Source organism: Equus asinus, chromosome 11 (assembly GCF_041296235.1).
Source record: "Equus asinus isolate D_3611 breed Donkey chromosome 11, EquAss-T2T_v2, whole genome shotgun sequence".
Classification (NCBI taxonomy): Eukaryota; Metazoa; Chordata; class Mammalia; order Perissodactyla; family Equidae; genus Equus; species Equus asinus.
In genome coordinates, this window is record NC_091800.1 from 72,191,106 (window position 1) to 72,213,747 (window position 22,642).

The following is a 22,642-nucleotide window of genomic DNA, read 5'->3' on the forward strand; positions in this document are numbered from 1 at the left end:
TTTTCTATTAGTTTTCTTCAAGAGGAACTCCTATTTGTAAAAGCTTCAGGACCCTACAAAAGCTGGATCTGTCCCTGACCTGAAGCTTCCTTGGGCATTGTAACTTAGCAAGACCAAAGTGAACTCATGATCTCTCCTCCTTCCTCAGCTCTCACATGAGCTACACTTAAACCTTCCCCTCTCCTTCTGTGCCTGCTTTTGATTAATGGCATCACCACCTCCCAAGTCAGAAGACTGGGAGTTGTTATTCCCTGCTCCCTCATCCAGTTCCAGTGTGCAAAACTTGAGTAAATTCTAGCTCTATAAAAAATCCCTCCAGTCTGACCCTTTCCCTCCATCTGCTCAATGAGAGGGTTTGTTTAAGGTTTCAGAGATTTTGCCCCTGCTCCCCCTGCCAACAGTCTCTTCCTTTCTGATTCTGACCCCACTCTGACATGAGAAGAATGGTCTAAAACACCCCACAGTGGCCCCATCGGATTCCAGGCTGGAACCCAGGTTGTTCTGCACAACTTGGCCAACTCGTTGCACACCCAGCTCTGAACCTCTCACCCCTCCTTGCACACTCTGAACACACTATTCCCTTTGGCTCCGTGTCCTCCACAACCACTACACCCTAAGCCCTTAAGGGTTTTGTTTATCCTTCAAAACCCAACTCAAATGCCACCTTCTCTTCAATCCTTCCCCATGGCCCATGGTCAGCTGGTTCACACAACCCTTTGATCTTGTGGAATTCAGCAATTTATTATACTAATATTAACTTTTGTCTCCCAGGCTAGACCAAGCCCCCTGTTCATCTTTGTCTCATCTTTTTCTCACTCCGCCCCTGCTGTGCTGTTCATTCATTTTCTGAGTACTTTTCCAGCCCCATCCTGACTTCATCTCAATACTTTGTTTGCTATACTGAAAGGCAGGACTCTGCAGTACGGCTAAGAGCACAACACTCTGGACTAAAGCACTGGTCTGAATATCGGCTCTGCTACTCACTACCTATGTGACTATACAATATTTACCTTTCTCTTTGTTCCTCAGTTTGCCCATCTATAAAATAAAGGAACTAGAGTATCTACCTCACCGGCTGGTCATTAAGGACTAAATGAGTAAATAGACATAAAGAGCTTAGAACAGTGCATGGTAACTAGTGAGCACTGAATAAACGCCAGCTTTTTCAATGGAGGAGGGGGAAGGGAAATGGAAGAAGAGGAAGATGGATTCATTCAACCATCAATTATTCCCCCACTCCACTATATAAGCCCCTTCTAAAGGGCAGAGGGAATACTTACCTTGAAAGTCTGTTGTGTCAAGAAGGATACTGTGCACATATTTTGTTAAATGTTTCTCTGAATAATAAAAATGACAGTGTTGGTGCACTAGAGGTAAGAGGCTTAAACCAACAAACACATTGAGGCACAGTTCTTCAAGCTCTGGGTATTTAGGTGGCTATAATCCTGTTTCCAAACCCAAAATAGGCTATCCTCCAACCTCCCTGACCTCTCAACTCCAGGGAGCTTTTCCAACCCCTTTTCCTATGCCCTTCCCAGCGCCCTTGGCTCTTTGTACTCTGAGCACTCTCACCAGGAGACCTCATCCACTCCCATGCCTTCCTTAGCATGATGGGATCCACAACTCTATCTATAGCCTCAGGAGTCACAGCTCACTGATTTACAGATGTCTCTATTTTGATGTGCCTAACCTCAAACTCAGGATGTCCCAAACTGAAATCCTCCTCTCCATCCCAACTCCCCCAGACTCATTCCTTCAAAATTCTTCCCTACCTCCACAGATGGCACCCTGGAGATGCCCAAGGCAGACATTTGAACTCTCTTGACTCCTTCCTCTCTCATTTAAGTATCTCTTAGATCCAGATGCTTCTCTCCATCTCCACTACCATCTACCTTAATCAGGCCACCATTGTCTGTCACCCTGCAGCAAGGACCTCCTCACTAGTGTTCTTGTCTTCAGACTCCTCTTTCTCCAATCCATCATCCACTCTACAGTCTGAAAGATCTTTCTAAAACATCAGTCTGACCATGTCTTTCCTTGTTTAAAACCTTTAGTAAATGGCTCCCCTCCAATACTGGAATAAAGTTCCAAAAGACCCACCGTGATCTAGTCCTGACTTACCTCTATAGCCTTACTGATCACCACTGTACCCCTTCCACTATCCTTCAGCCCAATAAGCCCCCTCCAGCCTTGTGGAATTCCTAGCAGCTCCAAGGACCTCTCAGCTTTCCCTCCCTGGGACTTGGCTCCCTTTGCAGAAATGTCCCTCTCCTATCCCTTCACCTAAATTCTTTTCCTCCTTTAAGACTCAAGTTAGACATCACCTCCTCTGGGAGTCTTCCTTGACTCTGTCCCAAAGGTGAGCTAGGAGTCCCTCACAGGTTTTCTTATGGTAGTTGTGCCTACCCCCATCACAGCCTGTATCCCACTTAGGTGCTCTCTGGGCTCTCTGAGAGCACAGACTGTGGCTTATTCAGCATTGTAATAGCAGGCATCCAAAGGATATTGGGTATGACATAATAAGAAATATATATTTGGTCTCTGCCCTGGTTCCTGGCACAACTTCTAAAACTCTTAGAATTCCTTGAGTGACAGGGTGAGATGAACGTGTTTTGTTTACATAATAAGCCCTTTTCAACCATATCTGAGTTTATGCTAATGAAGTTACTCTTGATTAGAGGATGGGGGTTGGTTGCCAGGGGAATCAATCCTGTGATTAGAGGGTTGGATCTTTCAGCTCTGCTCCTTGACCTCCAGGGAGGGGAGAGTGGCTGGAGATTGAACTCAACAACCAATGGCCAATGATCATGCCTACATAATGGAACCTCCATAAAAACCCTAAACGAAGGAGTTCAGAGAGCTTTCAGGTTAGTGAACACAAACAGGTGCTGGGAGGGTGGTATGCCCGGAGAGAGCAGGGCAGCTCTGTACTCCTATCCGATACCTTGCCCTATGCCTCGTCCTGTGCCTCTCCTCCAATTGGCTGTTCTTGAATTGTAGCCTTTATAACAATACAGTAATAGTAAGTAAAGCATCTTCCTGAGTTCTATGAGCTGTTCTAGCAAATTATCAAACCCAAAGAGGGAGACGTGGGAACCCCTGATTTTCAGAAGCACAGGTGAAACCTGGGACTTGCGATTGGCATCTAAAGAAGGGGAAGTCTTGTGGGACTGAGCCCTTAACCTGTGGGGTCTGCTCTAACTCTGGGTAGTTAGTGTCCAAGCCATTTAATGTGCGAGAAAAAACCCACACATTTGGTATCAGAAGTGCTGTGAGTGGAGGAAACAGTTTTTCTCGTAGACGGGAACAAATAAAGAAAAAGTTTCAGAGTTCTCTTCTGATCACTCTTCAACAATAAAGAAAGCATGGAGAAATAAGGGTAACTTGTAAGACTGATTCTTTGATGATGTTGTTACCTATTTCATAAGAATAGAAAACATGCAGAAAATAGCAAACACGCGGAAGGGTAAAACTATTTAACATACAGGACTGCCACCAAACCCACATCTTAGAACTCTAATAATCACAGAGACCCTGAAGAGAAAATCCATCAGTTGGCCACTAGTTCCACGTCCCTCTGCTTAGGTTCACCAGTCACATCTACTTCAGTTTTCTAGGATGTGGGTTTTTCCTTGGCAGGGAAACAAATGTTTATTGAAATGTATCCTAGGATAAAGCCTTGGATTGTTCATCGAGAAAAGTAAAGTAGCCCTTTATTCAATATTCCAATACTGACGTGACAACAAAAAACACACACACATATACACAAATACACAATCACACATACATTCACACACAGATATACACATACCCAAACCTTTACACACACATAAAATGTAGGTAAAGAGGAAAATTAAATATCTTTAGAATTCATATACCATATAAAAGAAAAACTAGAATTTACTGTCCATCTATTAAGATACAGATGTATTTCCTGCAGACATGAACACACTTGGTCTGTAAACTCTAATAGTACCTTTGCTTATAATTTTGCTGGAACTCCTTTTGTTAGCAAAGACCGGATATACAAAAAATGTAGATGGAAATCAAGGCTACTGGAGGATGCAGCTGCCACACTGGAATTTCTCTTTCATCAAAATGCACCAGAAAGTGCTTATAAAGACAAGCTTGATCTACTTTATGAACAGCCTATTTCACAAGGAAACAAATTTACAAATATACTTAACTCCACACTCAAACTTAACCCTTAGCCCCTGAATCTTTACCAATAGATGCTTTATAAGACTACTTAATTCAGCAGCTTATACAGTATAGCCTGTTTATTCTATCTTAAAAATGTAGAATTTATGTTTTTTCTCTCCAAATTTCTTGTTTCCATTTTTACTAAATTGCAATTGAACTGATAGCTAGACAAGAACTTTGCTTCTATAATAGACATAGAGTAGTACCAAAACAAAGCCTGATATATAAAAGAACATAAAACATAATGAAGGCAGGATCACAAATTAATGAGTAAGGAATGGATTATTCAACAAACAGGATTGGGAAAAATGAGTGCTGCGGGTAAAGAAGGAATCAAGTTAGGGTCTCAACTAAACCATATATCCAAATAAATTCTACATTGACTAAAGCAGGGGTTGGCAAACTTTCTGTAAAGGACCAGTTAATAAATATTCTCAGCCAGCTAGTAAATACTATAGTCTCTATCGCAACTATTACTCACCTCTTCCACTATGAAAGGAGTCGTAGATGACATGTAAACAAGTAAGTGTGGCTATGTGCCAATAAAACTTTACTTATAAAAACAGGAGGCTAGCGGGCCCCTTGGACAAAAGATCAAAATAGTAAATAAATAAATAAGCAAGCAAACAAATAAATTCCAAAAGAAAATACTGGTGAATATCTGATCTGAGATAGGCAAGAATTTCTAAGCATAAAAGTAATGGATAAATCACAGAGGAAAAGATGATTATGCTTATCACGTACATTTAATACAAAGGATGTAAACAAAATTAAAGGCAAATGACAAAATGGAGAAATATTTGGAATGAATATGATAAAGGGTTTGGAGTTAGAAAGTTATATCTTTTTGTCTCTCAAATCGGCACAAATGATGCTGGCAATCTTCATATGTAAAACAAGACTAATATTCACTGGTGCTAGGAATGCAACTGGGATCAATCATCAACCAATAAAACAATATGCCTTAAAGGACCTTTAAAAAATTCATTCCTGCCTTAACAAGTTCACATTTATGAATCTAGCCTATGAAAATAATTATAGATCCATAGGAGGACTTTGGGGTAAAGATGTCCTCTATAGGGGCTGACCCCGTGGCCGAGTGATTAAGTTCGTGCGCTCTGCTTCGGTGGCCCAGGATTTCACTGGTTCAGATCCTGGGTGCGGACATGGCACTGCTCATCAGTCCATGCTGAGGCGGCGTCCCACATAGCACAACCAGAGACACTCACAACTAGAATATACAACTATGTACTGGGGGGCTTTGGGGAGAAGAAAAAAAAACGATGTCCTCTATAATCTCAATTTATAACAACCAACCTGTTGCCTAACAACAGAGAAGCATTTAAATAAGTAAAAGTACATACATTACAAAGGAATACTATGCACACATTAAATCATGTTTTAGCAGAACATTATAGGCATAAGAAAATAAGTTAAAAAGGCATCAGGAATTACTTACGTAATATTATACCATTTTTTATATTTGAATAAGCAGAGAAAACTATTAGAAATTATACACTACATGTTAGGCAGCAATTATTTTGGGGCTGTGAGATTATGGCTGATTTTTGTTTTCTTCTTCATTCTTCTCTGCAGTCTCTAAATTTTCTATAATAATTATGTATACTAAATATGAAAGATAATAAACACTACTTTTAAAAAGCAAAAGTCATTGCTTCTCACTAAATCTGTGAGAGAAAACAAATCAATTACTGTGAATATCTGAAGAGTAAGACTTAAGCAAAGCAGTAACAGCTTTACTCAGCTGTTTCTACTCAGTATTTCTGCTGCTCTTTCCTCTTTAATATCTTTGAAATAGCTAGACCAACTCTCAGAGGGCGAAGACCTCTCAGAACAAACACATTCCAGCCCCCACAATGGAACATTTCAGAATTCTCCTGGGATATTTATGAATGCTAGTGGTCACGCTTCCAGGAGTTGAGGCAAAATCAGTGTTAATTTGTTACATGTCTAAGCATACAGCAATCTAAGTTGATGTTATTCTGTTCAGTTGATAACTCTATCAACAGCTTAACAAAGAGCAAAAATGAAGGCAAACTGCTTGAAATCACAAGGAGAGAGAATTTTTGTCTTTAATTTTTAAAAATCTCAAAATAATCTTTCCAGAGAGCAATCTGGTTATATCAAAATACTTTAAAAAGCAACTATACTTTGACCCAGCTATTCCAGGTCTAGGAAACTGTGCTAAGAAAATGATTTGACAAGTGTTTGAAGTACACATGCAGAGATGTTCATCACAGCATTTCTAATTGCAAAAAAAAATGGAATAGTGGGTATAGGTGAAATAAAATCTCACATTCTGCAATGTGAATGTTTGTGGCCCCTCAAAATTCACATGCTGAAACTTAATTTCCCGTGTGATGGTATTTGGAGATGAGGCCTTTGGGAGGTGCTTAGGCCATGAGAGCGGAGCTCTCATAAAGGTGGTCAGTACTCTTACAAAAGAGACCCCACAGAGAACCTCAACCCCTCCTCCATGCGAGATTACAATGAGAAGATAGCTGATCAGGAACCAGGAAGTGGGCCCTCACCAGACACCAAATCTGCAGATGCCTTGATCTGGGACTTCCCAGCCTCCAGAACTGTAAGAAGTAAATGTTTGTTGATTATAAGGCACTGAGTCTATGGTATTTTGTTATAGCAGCCCAAAATGAACTAAGACACATCCACACAACGAAATGACGCCATTAAGAATGAGCCATAAATGTATACTTATTGATGTGGAAAGATACTTGTGACATAGTGTAGAGTCTATTTAAAGCAAGTTTAAAAACTATATAACAAAATAACATGCTTATTACACTTGTGTATTAGTCAGCTTGGGCTGCCATGACAAATTACCATAGACTGGGCGGCTTAGACAACAGAAATTTTTCTCACAGTTTCGGAGGCTGAACCCCAAGGTTAGGGTGCCAGCATGGTTGGTTTCTGGTGAGGCTCCTCATGCTGGCTTGCACAGAGCTAACTTCTTGCTCTGTCCTCCCATGGCAGAGAGAGAAAGAGATCTTTCTCACTCTTCTTATAAGGCCACAGTCCTATCAGCTTTGTGCCCCCCTTATGACCTCATTTAACTTAATTACTTCCTAAAGACCCTATCTCCAGATGCAGTCACACTGCAGGTTGAGGTTCAACATATGAATGGGGGGGAAGGGGCACAATTTAGTACACATCAACTCATTATATACTTTTTATGAACAATGCTATACAGGAATGAGATTCTAGGAGGTTTAGCCTCAAAATGTCTAAACTGGTGGTTACCTCTGTGTAGCAAACATAGCATGCTTAGTTTCTACAATAAGTGTTTATTACCTGTTTATAATTTAATAAAATTAATAAGATGGTAAGTTTTAATAAAGCTTTGGGGAAAGGTGCAGTACTCTTTTGTGCTAGCTACATTCACGCAAAATAACATCAATAGAGTAGTGCAATCTCAAGACGCAGGAAGTGGATCTAAGAATCAGAGCAGAATGTTCCTTGAAGACATCAGCCCAATTTACTGCCTGTGATCAAAATAGGCAACAAAACTCACAGGGCATCATTAGGAAGGATATTAGAAATAAAATGGAGGGGCTGGCCCAGTGGCATAGCGGTTAAGTTTACACATTCCACTTCAGCAGCCCAGGATGTGCCAGTTCAGATCCTGGGTGTAGACCAACACACCGCTTGTCAAGCCATGCTGTGGTAGGTGTCCCACATATAAAGTAGAGGAAGATAGGTATGGATGTTAGCTCAGGGCCAGTCTTCCTCAGCAAAAAAAAAAAAAAAAAAAAAAAAAGAGGAGGATTGGTGGCAGATGTTAGCTCAGAGCTAACCTTCCTAAAAAAAAAAAGAAAGAAAGAAAGAAAATGGAAAACACAGCCTACCCAAAGCCATGATGGGACCTAGAACCAAAGGAGTGTTCCAGAAGGCAGCCAAGCAGGTTGCTACTTTCTCACACCTCAAGATAGTTATAACAGTGCAAGAAAAAGTTATGAGAGAACACCTAAAATAATCAAGATCTAGCCTTCATTTTCCCACTGCCTCAAGCTGACACGTATTATACTATTTTTCACTTATCACTTGTCATTGATCATACCACTTATCTCCCCTTCCCTCCCATCCCACCCATTCCCACCTCCAAAAAGACACACAGACAGACACAAGCAGGACTGCAGACCCTTATGAGCCAGAGGTCATATTGCCTTCAAGTCTGTTCTCTTTACACAGTGCACTTGATAAATCAAAGGATTTTCATAGCCAATGGGTTCTTTAAATGGGGAAGGACCATTTAGCCTGGGGAGTCTGATAAATTTCTATACAGTAATAAAGGCTGAGAACATGTTGAAGATGCATAGCAAAACTTATAATAGGAGAACGATGAAAAACCTCAAAGCTTTAAGGCAGTAAGAAAAAAAGGATTAAATATTAATTTACAATGGGTAAAATTATCACTGTATTATCCCAACATGACACAAAAGAAATTGAAGACAAGAAAGTCTATTTTCTCTCCGTGTGACTTCCAGCAGGTTACCTTCATTATTGCTCTCTATGAAGCTGGTGACAGGGTCCTAGCCGCTGTCGAGGTTATAACTGAGCAACCTCGTCCACTTCAGTTATAATCAGCAAAAAGCGAGCATAGTACAAAATAATCCCACAGCTCCTCAATTCTTCCATAGACACATTAAGAGAGTGGAATATTCTATTACTAGCTATGAGTAAACAGGTCAAGTCCTAGTCAACAACATTGGGCGTATCACAAACCTTCAAAGACAGGGAAAAAATGGGATTTATCAGCATTTTGTCTCAGCTCAAGCTGCCCCTCCTCGTGGAAGGTCCCCAGGCTGGGTTGTGGTTCATGCCCTCTGACAGTGCCCTGTGCGTTCTATGTGTCATCCTTCCCCTCTTGGGGACGTGAGCTTCCTCATCACTGCTGTAAGCCCAGCACCCAGCACAAAGAAGCACTCAGAATGAGCTGAACCAATACATTCAATTAATCAGAAAAAGGAGACTTTAGGAAAAATCTATACTCAAGAATAAAATCTATCCCAACTTGGTTTGCTCAAATCTAACTGTGGTACTCTCCAAATTCAGTCAGTCCACAATCGCCAGATAAGCCCATTTCCCAGTGTAATACTCACCATGGGACTGACTCATGCCACTCAGGTATGAAAGGAACCTTCCTGTACAAGATCACACAGCTGCAGCCTTACAAAGCTAAAGTCTGCACTCAAGACATCTGATTTTCACGTCAGAGCCAAACTTAATGATGGTAAAAAGGCTTTTTCTTCACTACATAGTTCTCCATTAGTTTATTAGCTTATTAATTTATACTCTACCTTGTTCCAAAAGGATTTCAAGTGATTTACATAAACACATAGAAAATTAGATTTGAAAGTATTTTAATAAGCAGATAAGAAAAAGCAGACTGTGATAAAATAGTAACACAGGAAAATAAGAAGCAAAGTCAAGGGCAACACAAAAAAATTCATTTTGAAAAAGCCTATATACCTATTGGAATTGAGTTGCATGTTTGGAACTAAGCTTTCTTTTAACAGTCAACTGAAGAGGTGGCTGAGGTCAGTCACATGAATCATAACGTATATAAAATAAAAATAAAGTAGTTCATCAGGAAAATCACAACCATTCAGAGTATGAAGAGAAAAAATTTATTCCACAGCTCCTCATAAAGGGAACACTAAAACATAGAAATAACTATAATAATAGGTAACAATTAGCACTAACTTAAGTGTTATGGAGGTGACCCAAGGGAGCGTCAACAGGCAGGGCTCCCTTAAGAAAGGATTTGGCTGGTTCAAACCAAAGAGTGAAATGATCTCTAAATGCCTGTCCCATGGAACAGGTCTCAACAGGGCTAGTCTGGATAACATCCAAATATAGTACCATCAATTGTCACTCACGACCACAGCAAACCCATGGAACATTCTGCCTTGGACTACATAACCTCTTGGTGTAGCTCCAGAACAAAAGGGTTGTAATATAACTCTACAGAGCTGAAAGGTCAACACGCTAGGGGAGATTATTAAAGATGAGCCAGTTATTGTTTAGGGGAAACTACAAAAAATTTTGAAAAAAGACTTTGCTTTTAGAATAAGTGATTATAACCCCTCTTCTCAACAGCTTCTCCAAGTTCAAGTTCAGGACCATAAAGCCATTTCACCAGAATTTACTCATTAACTGAGCACTTACTACAAATCAGGTATTGTTCGAGCTTTTGGACAGAGCAGTGAATAAAAGAGACAAAAATCCCTGCCATCATAAATCTTATTCTTGTTGTAAGTACTATAAGTAATACTTATGACTAATTACTGTTACTATACTTATGCTATTATTCTGACTAACAGTACGTCAGGTGAAGATAAATATTATGAAGAAACTATGGCAGGGAATCAGAGAAGGGTGTGCTGGAAGATTGCACTCGTGGTCTTAGAAGCCTCACCGAGAAGGGGAAATCTGAGTAAAGCCCTGCAGGAGGCAGGAATGAACCAGGTAAACACCTAGGTAGAGATTTCCAGGAGGAGAGAAGAGTAAGGCAGCCTGAGAGGCTTGAGGGAAAGGAAGGATGAGGAAAGAGTGAGAAGTAAACAGGAGTGGGGAGGAGGAAGTAGCAAGCAGTGGGCCTGCTGGGGATAGACCTGGAGGCCACTGTAAGGATTTTGGATTTAACTAAGCAGAGAAGTGACGGTCTGACTTTCCTTTGCAAAGGATCACTGCTGCGTGGAGAAGAGGACCTAGGGTCAAGGACAGAAGCAGGAAGACCAGTTCAGAGTGAGAGGGTACATCTTTCCACCCGCTGCACGTCAGCCACATGCAAGCACAGTCATGTCATCTTTCTCAGTCTGCTAGAGCGGGCAAGGGCGGTGTACAGAGAACATCTGACCCAATGCACAGGAGCAGTGTTTCAAAATCCAGAGTGCAGACAGAGGCCCTGGCAGACTATTATTCCCTCCTGCAATAAAAGAAAAAGAAAAACAAGCAGAGTCTCTCAAAGGTGGGGTAACCAAAGACAGGTCAGCGTAGCCTGAGGGGGCAGAAGCTTGTAGCCTTGGAGAGGCATTGCCATTACTGGCCAGGTAGCCCTAGGGCTGTCAGGGTTATGGATTACACTAATGGGACAGATGCTGTAATGAGCTAGTCCTTATAATCTCTGATACCAGTTATTCTCAAAAGTCTATTCCAAAAGACATTAGAGTTTAAAATATTTAATAGTTAATACAGCACCACTTAAATTCCATACCCACACATAGCACTGCCTTCCAAAATGCATCTGATGCTCAAATGATGCTCTCCTTTCTTCCTCTCAAGGATCTGAGAGCTAATGTCACATAAGCCCCTCCACAAAAGGCATTCTCTCTTGGGGCTCCTGCAAGACTGGGGCAACCTGATCTGATCCCAGGGTGCATATGGCACACCAGCATTCCCTCTCGGTCTCAGATGGCAGCCTAACGCTGCCATCCCAGAAAGGGTTTCAGGGCTTCCACACACCTCGTCCTCACCATACTGACTGGCTGCTGGCCAGACTCACACACAGAAACTCACGTGAGTATTATTCTCACTCATTTTGACAAAAACTGTGATAAGAACAGAAGGGAAAATGGCAGGGCATCCCGTGGGAGGAGAGGACCAATATGCAGCTTTTTCATGAGCCTGGTATTTGTGAGAAGGCCATGGAGAGGCACACCCATCTGTGACTTGACACCTCCTCGTGCATTGTGAAGGGAGGAAAGAACACAGAAGTGTCATGTCAAACTAAGCTTCCTTTTCTCAAGAGCCTTCACCCAAAAACATTATAGTTGGATTTGAAATAATAAAACTATAAATATTTCTCATACCCATTACAGTTTTCTTTCTTGCTCCCTTTAAATCCCCTGAATCAAAAAGGACTGACCACAAGCCATTAGTAAGAAAAATCAAACCAAGTAAAAGACTAGGATCTAAAAGGACGGGATAATTGACTATCACTGGTAGGGGATTCACTATCTAATACCGTAAATACACACTTTGCCAAGTATTATTTCTAGGACTAGACCAAGAACATGCAAGCTCATAAAGCTAACTTAGAAAACCATTCAGCAATCAAATATCTTACTCCAGCTTCTCTTTCTGTATGTATTTAGCTTTGATTAATACACGGCATTCTCATACATATAAACAGGCACCTTGTAATTTAAACTTAAGGCCCCTAATTACTCATTTATACACACAGACTACACATATATAAGCATACTGAAGTCAATATATTTGCTTTTCAAGTAAAGACTAGTTTATTCTAATACCATCAAACTACTTGTTAATTAAGCAAGGTAGCATTTACCAGACAGGAGGCGATCAATAGTTCTGAATCTTCTTTTGTCCAATTGTATGCTGTATATTCAAGGGCATTATTCTCTCCTTGCTGTTTGCACATATAAGCACAGTTTCTTTCAAAAACAGTGCGGATGCCTTTAAACAGAATCACACTAGTAGTGCAACCCATCCCCAAGGTGTGGATGTTCAGATTTCTAGCAATCTCTACTCCATTGCCACATCATCTTCCTTGGCTCTTCAGAGCAGGCTCCCACTGTACCATCTTCATGACAGGCAGTTGCCGGCACCGGAACAGAAGGGAAGCTCCGAGCTGTCGTACTAGAATCTGCTCCTGCCCAACAGTCTGACAAAAAAATCCAGGCTCCGAGTGTAAAACAGGAGGGGTGGTGCAAAAAGAAGATGACACACCTCAGATGCACCAAAACCTTCAAAGTATCATTTTTCCAGGAGATTGCTTCATTGTTAATACCAAAGAACAAATAAGCAGAGGATTTACATGCGGTTACTGAAAAACTGCCGGCTCCTGTGATTTGCTTGGGATTGTTCTGAATCCCAGAACCTGCCCAAAATGAAAAAGACAGTGCCAGACAGCCACCCTGCTGCAGATGCTGCTGGAAGGCACAAAGAATGTTCATCTGCTGCAAAAATCATTCTCCCAGAATGCTTAGCCTAGCATCTATATTAGCAAACATCTCTTTCCTTGACCTAAATATGCTGTTTGTTTAATCCTGCATCAGCGAGGAACAGAGAAGCAAAAGAAAAAAAAGTCCAAAAACGAGAGAAATCACTAAGATGACTGCTGCTATGGAAACATGTGTAAGCCACTTCAAACAACCTTTTGCATGTGTGGGTAACAGCTTGCTGACAGCAAACCACAAGGGAACACAAAATTGCTGTGTCAATCTTGACTTCTGCCCACTTTCACTCTTTGCTAGAGAGAAGGTTAGCAAGTTTTCACTGCTTAACAGGATTCTCCCATCTATGGTACCCAAAGATGCAAATGAGAACATGGATAAAGGGTTACCTGTCAGGCTGAACACATAGCTTCTGAAGCAGCACTCCAGTATGAAATGCTAAATACACAATGAAGTCCCACAGTCAATATGGTTATTATTTTTGGTGCATTAGTAATCCAGATCCTTCCATTGCAAACCGAACTGAGTGAACACTATACTACCTTATGTGTATCTTTGGGGATTGCTAATAGAGAAGCTTGTCCTTGATATAATACTAAGTTGACTCTAGCCATTCTCCTTCTAAAAAATGTCAGAAGACCATAATGAACACACAGGGAAACACCTCCGACCCACAACAGGCATCTAGAAGAAGGTGACTGCTCTTTTATGATCTGTACTGATATTATTCTTTATTTCACAAGGCAGCAGATGGTTTTCATTTTCTATCTATAGTTTTCAAAGTTTGAGTGAATTAGAAAGATTGAGCAACTGCAGGTTGGTAACAGAAAGCTGTGTAATGTTAAAAAAGCAGATCTTTAGAGAACACCACACAGTCACATAATCCCCAAATTTCTGTTTTCTATTGCCAGTTTGCCTATTATGCCCATAGATAAGCAAAAATCTAGGCTTTGTCTATCTCCTGGATTTTTATGCAAAAATCTAATAGTCACAGAAGATCAAAGGAGTAGAGACACTGGCCACATGAAAAAACAGAGTAATTATATGTGGTCTAGAGTGTTCTGCTTCAGAATGGTAATTGTGTTAAAATAGAGCTATAGTGTGCAAGATTACACCCAAATCCTGACATGGGAAGACCTAAGTCTTCATGTGACATCAAAATGCCGGCAGATTAATAACATAGAAACTCATCTACACAGAAACTGAATACTGGAGACTATGAAACACTTATACACATAGGTTAGATTGTCTGTTTTGAGAATTCAGAAAATTCACCAATTAACCTAACTTCTGTACTGCAAGGGAAACAATTTAAAAAGTAATAGTTCATTGAATATAAATAAAGATAGTACCTAGAAATTTAAACAATTTATTATTATTACCTATTTTAGACATCTTGTGCAGAAGCCAAGGAATATTATTTGAGATATGAAAGATTATGTTTGAACTTTACAAAGGATTATAAATGATAACCAAGCAAATTTGAAGTTGCTGGTATATTCTATTTGATTTACCTTAAAAACTCTAAGTTAATATTTAAAACCATGGGAGAGAATAGAACAATTTCCTAACAATCATTCAGAGGAAAAATGTTTTCTAGAGATGCACTAATAAGCATTGAAGCAACTGTATGAATTTTAAATATTAATCATTTTCCAACCAACAAAATTAGTGGCCAAGAAAAACAACAAAAAATATTTAGAGCAAAGGATTCAACAAGTCCAAAAAATGGGTATCGTGCTAATAGAAGCATGACAAAATGAAGCATTCAAAATGTGTATTTTGTTTCACTGACTTTTTTGTGCATTAGAATGATCTTGGGTTAGTCTAAAGTAATAATTAGCTTGAATTTCATCAGAGGACATGAATAGATGGATGGTATCTATTAGCAATCAGTTCAGCCACCTACAGAGTACATATTTCAAATTGGAGATCCCATTAACTCTCACATCTTTAAATGTCACCTCTAATTTACGCAACGCCCAAGACTGGATGTCCATGCTTGACTCCCTTTTGAGGTCCAGGCCCATGTCTTCCTCTCCTGCTAATAATGATACCTGACTCTCCCATCACTGCCTCACCCTTGGATGATCCAAATCAATCATCTTTTTTCCCCCCAATCATCTTTTAATGTGACAAAGTAGCATGGTATATCCACAGAATGGAGTTATTATTCAGCCGTAAAAAGGAATGAAGTACCAATACATGCCACAATCCATACTGAACCTGAAAAACATCACGCTGAGTAAAAGAAGCCAGTCACAAAAAAAACTCACATTATATACTCTTATTTAAATGAAATGTCCACAACAGGCAAATCCACAGAGATAGAAAGTAGATTAGCAGTTACCAGGGGCTACAGGGAAGATGGGGTGTGTGTAGGGGGGACTGCTAATGGGTAATGAAATTCCTTTTAGGAGTAATGAAAATGTTCAGAAATTAGGCAGTGTTTCTAACATAATACACTATCTATACACAATACATAGTCTGTGAATATAGCAAAAACCACTGGTGGATTGAATACTTAAAAAATGTGAATTTTATGGTACATGAATGTAATAGAGTCTGACTCCACTTTTGATGTTTTAGTGCTGACAGTTTTTAAGTCTCACTCCTATTTCTACCCCTCTGCCCCACAGCTGGGCAAGATGAAAGGAAGTTCCAGGTGCCTCCCTCCTTTGGTGCCAGTGGGAAATTCAAACCAGTCGCAAGAACCCTCACCCCAGTGCCACCCCCTAACCACTATAAAAATCCCAAGCCAGTCTCTTTTCCCTGCTTTTTCAAGCCATTTTAGAACCTCCTTGGGACCTGCCCTGCTCTCCCAGAGGGCTTCATTAAGTGAGCAATAAACTGTTCACACCCTTTGGGTGTGTGGGTGTGTATGTGCTGTCATTAGTCTCAACATTCAAAGCAAATTTTGGGTGGGGGTCCATCCTGTTTCTGCAGAATGGCCCCAACAGTGAGTTATACCTCAATAAAGCTGGTATTAAAAATGGGAGAGGGGAAGAGGAGAACATCCACTCTGCTCACCCCATAAGGCTGGCAAATTCAAATAAGACAACAGGAGAGAACTCAACCAAGAAATTGCTAAAAAAACATGTTAAGTAGCTACTGTTTTATACTTCAGAAAGGATTCACTGCATTACTCAAAACAGCCACCTTGCTTAATGAACTTAAGAACTTTTGAATGTTGCTTTGGCCCCCTTCTCAGGAATACACTAACCATGTAACATGAGGTGGCTGGGGCTGCCCCCAAGGTGTGCATTTGAGAGCTGGGAAAGGGGTTCCTCGCTGTACAAACCTTAGAAAGAGTGGTGGGCCTGGAGGACAGCAGTACACACAGGAGTTTTAGACCCTTGAGAGAGCACCAGTCTGCACTAATTCTGTCTGTACCGCTGTGGTGAAACAAATTAATTTTGCTAAAAATGTATCTCTAAAGTCATGCTCACATAAAATATTGGAGTCAGGTCTGCTGCTAACAATGGTATTTAATCATTCTCAAAAGTAGAGAACACCAAGTTACACAGGTGTCTCCATGTTGGTGCTAGAATATCAGGAAGGCAACCAGTCCCTGTGGGGTGCTCTGAACACCTGGCGCACTCAGCAAGAGACCAAGTAAAAGGAGTGGAAGCAACCAACTGGGCTCCCCAGAACTGAGGGTGGTCATCTTCCAGAGAGGACCAGAGTCTCTCAAAATAGAGGAGAGAATCCTCCTTTTTTTGGCAGGAGACCAAGCTACACAGCTTTTAAAATAAAACTAATCTCCTAAAGGAATAAATGTCTGAGTTAAGAAAACCAACCTACTTGCTGGTAGGAATGTAAAATGGTGCAGCCACAGTGAAACAGAGTATGGCGAGTTCTCACAAAGTTAAACAGAGAATTACCATATGATCCAGCAATTCCACTTCTGGGTAGATACCCGAAAGAACAGACAGTAGAGTTTCAAAGAGATATTTGTACACCCATGTTCATAGCAACATTATTCACAACAGCCCAGAGGTGGAGGTAACCTAAATGTCAACATTTCAACAGATGAATGGATAAACAGAATGTGGTATCTGCATACAATGGGATAATATTCAGCCTTAAAAAGGAAGGAAATTCTGACACATGCTTAACATGGATGAACCTTGAGGACATTATTCTAAGTGAAATAAGCCAGACACCAAAGAACAAATACCATGTGATTCCACTTACGAGATACCTAGAACAGACAAATTCATAGAGACAGAAAGTAGAATGGTGGTAACCAGGGGCTGGGGGAGGGGGAAATGTGGTCTTGTTATTCAATTTAATGGATACAGAGGCTGCCTGGGATGATGAAAAGCTCTGGATATGGACGGTTGCACGACAATGTTAATGGACTTAATGCCACTTAACTGTATACTTAAAAATAGTTAAAATGGTAAATTTTATGTATCTTACCACAATAAAAAAAAGAAAACCAACTTACTCACTAGGCACTGCTTTCCTATGACCTCCAACAAGGGACGTGAAATAACAGAAAACCAGGAGGATAACTAGTCTTTTTTCCCCTTCTCTCCCTCCAACAAAGGGCAGACAAGACCAAGCAATATGCTTCCTAATGTTTATTTTCTAACTAGTTCCTTATTCCATTTGGTAATGAACCTCTCAGAAAAACCCTTCAGACTATGTACCAACACAGGAAAAGACAGCTGAGATTTAAATTCCCGATTCATACACAACTTCTACTTCTTTCATTCAGAGCTAAAAAATGAGCAAACCAGCAAGGCTCATACAGGTTCTGATTTATCCCTCAGCTCAGGAAGCTGCAGGCAAAGTCAGAACTTCAATTACTGTTATGGGAGATAATAGAGCAAAATCACGGTTTGTGAGAGAGCTCAGCTCTTTGAAGAGAAACCAACAAATCCATAAATGCTGATCCTATGTCAAATATGAGAGGCTGCCAAAAGCATTCACCTATTTGCAAAGCTTTAGATCCTCAATGAAAATGTCTGTAAGGGCGGGGCTCAGGGGAGGGAGGCTCATGGCACAGAAGATTGCAGTGAATACACTAAGCGCCAATGTCCAACTGTCAATGAGACACTAAGTGAAAAACAAGGATGCCCAGCAAACTCATAATGGCATAATAAAATCAGAATTCACAGTGACCTCTTCTTGGCCTCTACCAGCCTCTTTGAAGGAAATTCTATTTTAGGCAGACATCTGAAAAGATCACTTAGTGGTAAGGTATACTGAATTTAAACAGAGAGGCACACAACATAATTCATGTACAAATGCACTCATGAAAAAATTTACGTGCTTCCAATATGGAGTTATGGCTGTTGGAAAGTTGTTCTCACGTATGGAGAGACTAAATTTCTGATTCTATACACCTCGGTTACTCATCTTCTATTTTAGCAGCTGAGTATTTGAAATCTTCACTGTCATTCTGTCAGTATAGAAATATTGTCTCTTGGGGTCGGCCCGTGGCCAAGTGGTTGAGTTTGTGTGCTCCACTTCAGCAGCCCAGGGTTTCACCAGTTCAAATCCTGGGCGCCAACATGGCACTGCTCATCAAGCCATGCTGAGGCGGCGTCCCACATGCCACAACTAGAAGGACCCACAACTAAAAATACACAACTATGTACCGAGGGGCTTTGGGAGAAAAAGGAAAAATACAATCTTAAAAAAAAAAAAAAGAAAGAAAGAAAGAAAGATTGTCTCAACGTGAATAAAAATTCCTCAAGGGTAAAAAGGAAAGCATAAACATAAAATTTAAGTTTGCCATTTTAAAAACCATTGCAGTGGAGTTGGATTTTCAACTAGATTAATCAAAAGATAAAAGACAAGAAATAAAAATACTAAAGTGGTTACCTCTCTAAAATATGGGAGGGAAGATGCAATTTTTCAAAATATTCCTATGGTTTTGAAAAAGCAGAGTGAAAAGATAGAAAATAAAATACGTACTCCTTTGTCCAAGCTTCTAGTCATGTCAGAAGGAATTAAATATATCACATGTCCCTACTTATGGAAGCTCATAAAACTCCATTATCATTTACAAAGACACAAAATTCAGAATCTTCATCAAGATTCTCTTTTATATACAGCCTACGGTTGGGTTATGGCTTAACTGAATCACGTCTTAAAATAATGTTACTCTGAGCAAACATTCCCTGATACATAGTGGATTTCACTAGGTCAGAGAGTGGGAAATTTCTCGGGGAAACCACGGATTACAGATATTGCTATCCCTCCATGCCAATTAAAAACAAATAACATATACAAATGGCCAAAAAGCAAAGGCAGTCATTGGAGAAATACAAGTTAAAACCATGAGATAGCACTTCACACCACTAGAATAGCTAAAATCAAAAAGACAGATAACAAGTGTCGGTAAGGATGTGGAGAAACAAGGTCACGAATACACTCTTAGTGGGAGTGCAAGTAGGACAGCTCCTTTGGAAAACAGTGTGGCAGTTCCTCAAATGGTTAAACACAGAATTACCATATGATCCAGCAATTCCAGTGCTAGCTACATACCCAAGAGAAGGGAAAACATATGACCACACAAAAACTTGTATATGAATGTCCTTAGTATTATTCACAACAGCCAAAAAGTGGAAATAACCCATATGTCCTTCAACTGAAGAATGGATAAACAAAATGTCTACACGATGGAATATTATTCAACCATAAAAAAGGAATGATACATGCTACATCATAGATGAACCTTGAAAATATTATGCTTAGTGAAAGAAGCCAGTCACATAGGACCACATATTGTATGATGTTGTTGATATAAAATGTCCAGAATAAGCAAATATATAGAGATATACAGTGAATCAGTGGTTGCCTAGAGCTATGGGGCTGGGTAGGGTAAAATTGGGCAGCGACAGCTAAGGGGTACAAGGTTTCTTTTGGAGATAAAACCGTTCTAGAATTAATTATATGATGGTTGTACAATTGTGAATATACTGAAAACCACTAGATTGCACACTTTAAATGGGTGAATTGTATAGTATGTGAATCGCATCTTCATAAAGCTGTTTTTAAAAAAACAAATAGGACATATCAGGGTACACCTATAAAAAGCTGAGTTTCTGTTGAAGGCACTCTATCCTCAACATAGTTATCTCCCCAAAACATATCACTACCTCCAACACAGTGAATTCCCAAAAGTGCTCCTGGCACTTTATACGTGAAAGAGAGTACAGAAGAGAATGGTAAGATGATTTCTTCAACAAGGGCCAGTTAAAGCTATTCTGCTTTAAATTTACAGAGCACTTAATGGAAACCTTTCGTCTGGTCAATAACTTTGGCTCATTCATTTTGTTAAGCAAGGTCTGCGCCTGAGGGCCAAGCCATCTATCTCAATTCATACAAAGAAATTTATTCTGCAGATAGTTTCCCACAAAATTTTCATCTCTGCTTTAACCACAAGGCTCTCAAGATCCAAGAAAAAAAATACCATTTGGAGAAAAAGTCAGAGGAGGGATAGAAAGAGATTATTAACAGGGGATCTGAAATTTTACTCAAATCACAAAACTGGCTCTTTAGGTCATTCTAGTCACCCGGACAATGCAGGAGATTTAAATTTTAAACGTAAATTTTAATGTAAAATTTAAAGAAAACAGCATATAAATAGTGCTGGGCACATCTTTTGCAGAGTATGTTACAGGATCATGATTCCTGCTACATGCCATACGCTGAGCACATGATTCAGTCACATGGTCTCATTTAATCCTCTGAACAACTCTAAAAGTTAAGTCTTACAGGTGATCTCACTCATGATTTCCATCTTTTGATCTTGTTACAAGTAAAGGATTTCCACAGAAACCCATCCTCTGCATAGGACCACTGAAGGATTGCAGTCAACACTGACATCAGGGGAGGGAGACTGACAAATCACAGGGAGGTTGGAGATAAGTAACCCACAAGTTCAAATGTCTCCTTAGACGAGTAGGCTTTCAAAGAACTGTCACTATGAATTATACTAAAGAATGAATTTTAAATCATGATACAGTAACTGTGTATAAGACTATTCCCCCAAAATTTACCCTTATAACATATTTTATAGTATAAAACATTTTATATATTTTATTATAATTATATATTTATATTATATATTATATATTTAACTATATTATAAAACATATTTTATACTATAAAATATGTTGTATACTATAAAATATAGTATAAAAATTATCCTATAATTTTCTATTCCAGGTTCTCTAGTCTATTCTAGTTCATTGGAAGGAAGAAAAGAAAGGAAGGAAGGGAAGAAGGGAGAGAGGAAATTGGTCATAGTCCACTGAAGTGTTTTCAGGACCACTATGGCTCCTGGCCTGCAGTGTGAAAAACACCACACATACCAGTTCTTAAGCAGTATCCCTCAGTACTTGCAATTCACCAGTCTCACGATATATCCCATTATCTACCGAGCAGCTGGCCCAATAGAAGAATGGAATGGCCTACTGAAGACAACAGTTGTAAACAATAGTCTGAAAGGATGGCGTTCTATCTCACACAGTGCAGGATATGCTTTGAATCAGCTCTCTGCCCCAGTGGGAAGACACTCACCTAGGAATCAAGGGATAGAATAGGAGCGGCCACTCTCACTATTACCCTAACAACACACTCCATCCCTGCTGGTATGAAGGTCCTGGTTTTAAAGGGAAGGGAGACAACAATTGTACTCTCTATTAAAATAAATTAAAATGGGAGGCTCTCCATTAAAGAGAAACAATTGTACAATGATTCGGAAGGTGAGACTGCCACCTGGCCAATGGGGGCTCCTCAAAACACTGAACCAAGGGCAAATGAGGAGGATATTCCACTAGCAGGGGTAAGAGGAAAACGGGTTGCTACCTCCCAAAGGGTCAGAAAGGACTATGGCTGGAAGCCAGGATTAATTCTTCGGAGCATCTCTTAGTGCTTCTATCTCCAACAGTAAACGGTCACGGAAAACCACAGCAATCCAAAGAAAGGCCAATCCACTGAGAATTCAGACTTTCAGGTGAAGAACTGTAATCAGCTGAGGTCCTGGCTAGGGGCAAAGGAAATATGGAATAATAGGAGAATAAAGATATAATTATCAACTACTGCCAAATGGCCAGCTAGAGAAATGAGCACTGCGGGAGCTATGCATACTTCCTTCCAGCTTGGGGGAGGGGGTACCAATTTCTTCTCTTCTCCCCCTTTCTCTTGTATTATTTTATACAAGTCTTGTTGAAACTTAACTTCACAATTTAGACTTTGGGAACACATATTTATGTGGGACTGCACCTTAAGGATTTAACAAAGGATTTTTAATTAACAAAACCCAGAATAATGTGACTCTCTGAGATGGATACAATAACTAATGAGACTTTGTGACTCTTTGTTTTTAGAAGCCAGTGAGAACATCTTCATTTGTGTGAAGGATATCTACATCCTGTTAGGCTGAAACAGAGTCATTTTTGTTGTATGGAAGTTCAAATATGTATAGAAGGCTGGGTCTGCATGCTGAGTGGTCA

The 22,642-nt window shown here is 40.0% G+C and overlaps 1 protein-coding gene across 32 annotated transcripts in view; it reads right to left on the minus strand.

Annotated features, from left to right (window-relative positions):
* The window catches only part of DOCK9 (dedicator of cytokinesis 9), a 273,386-nt gene that overhangs the window by 195,654 nt on the left and 55,090 nt on the right, over positions 1-22,642 (minus strand). For 7 of the 32 annotated variants that reach the window (XM_070520090.1, XM_070520088.1, XM_070520086.1 and 4 more), the window contains exon 1: positions 12,536-12,873. The exons of 6 other annotated variants lie outside the window; for them this stretch is intronic. In XM_070520090.1, coding sequence (XP_070376191.1) covers positions 12,536-12,697 — 162 coding nt within the window. In that variant the 5' untranslated portion in view covers positions 12,698-12,873. Of the gene's footprint in view, positions 1-12,535; positions 12,874-22,642 lie in introns of those variants that run through there. 19 more of the 32 variants (XM_070520080.1, XM_070520074.1, XM_070520079.1 and 16 more) reach the window with 9 other exon arrangements.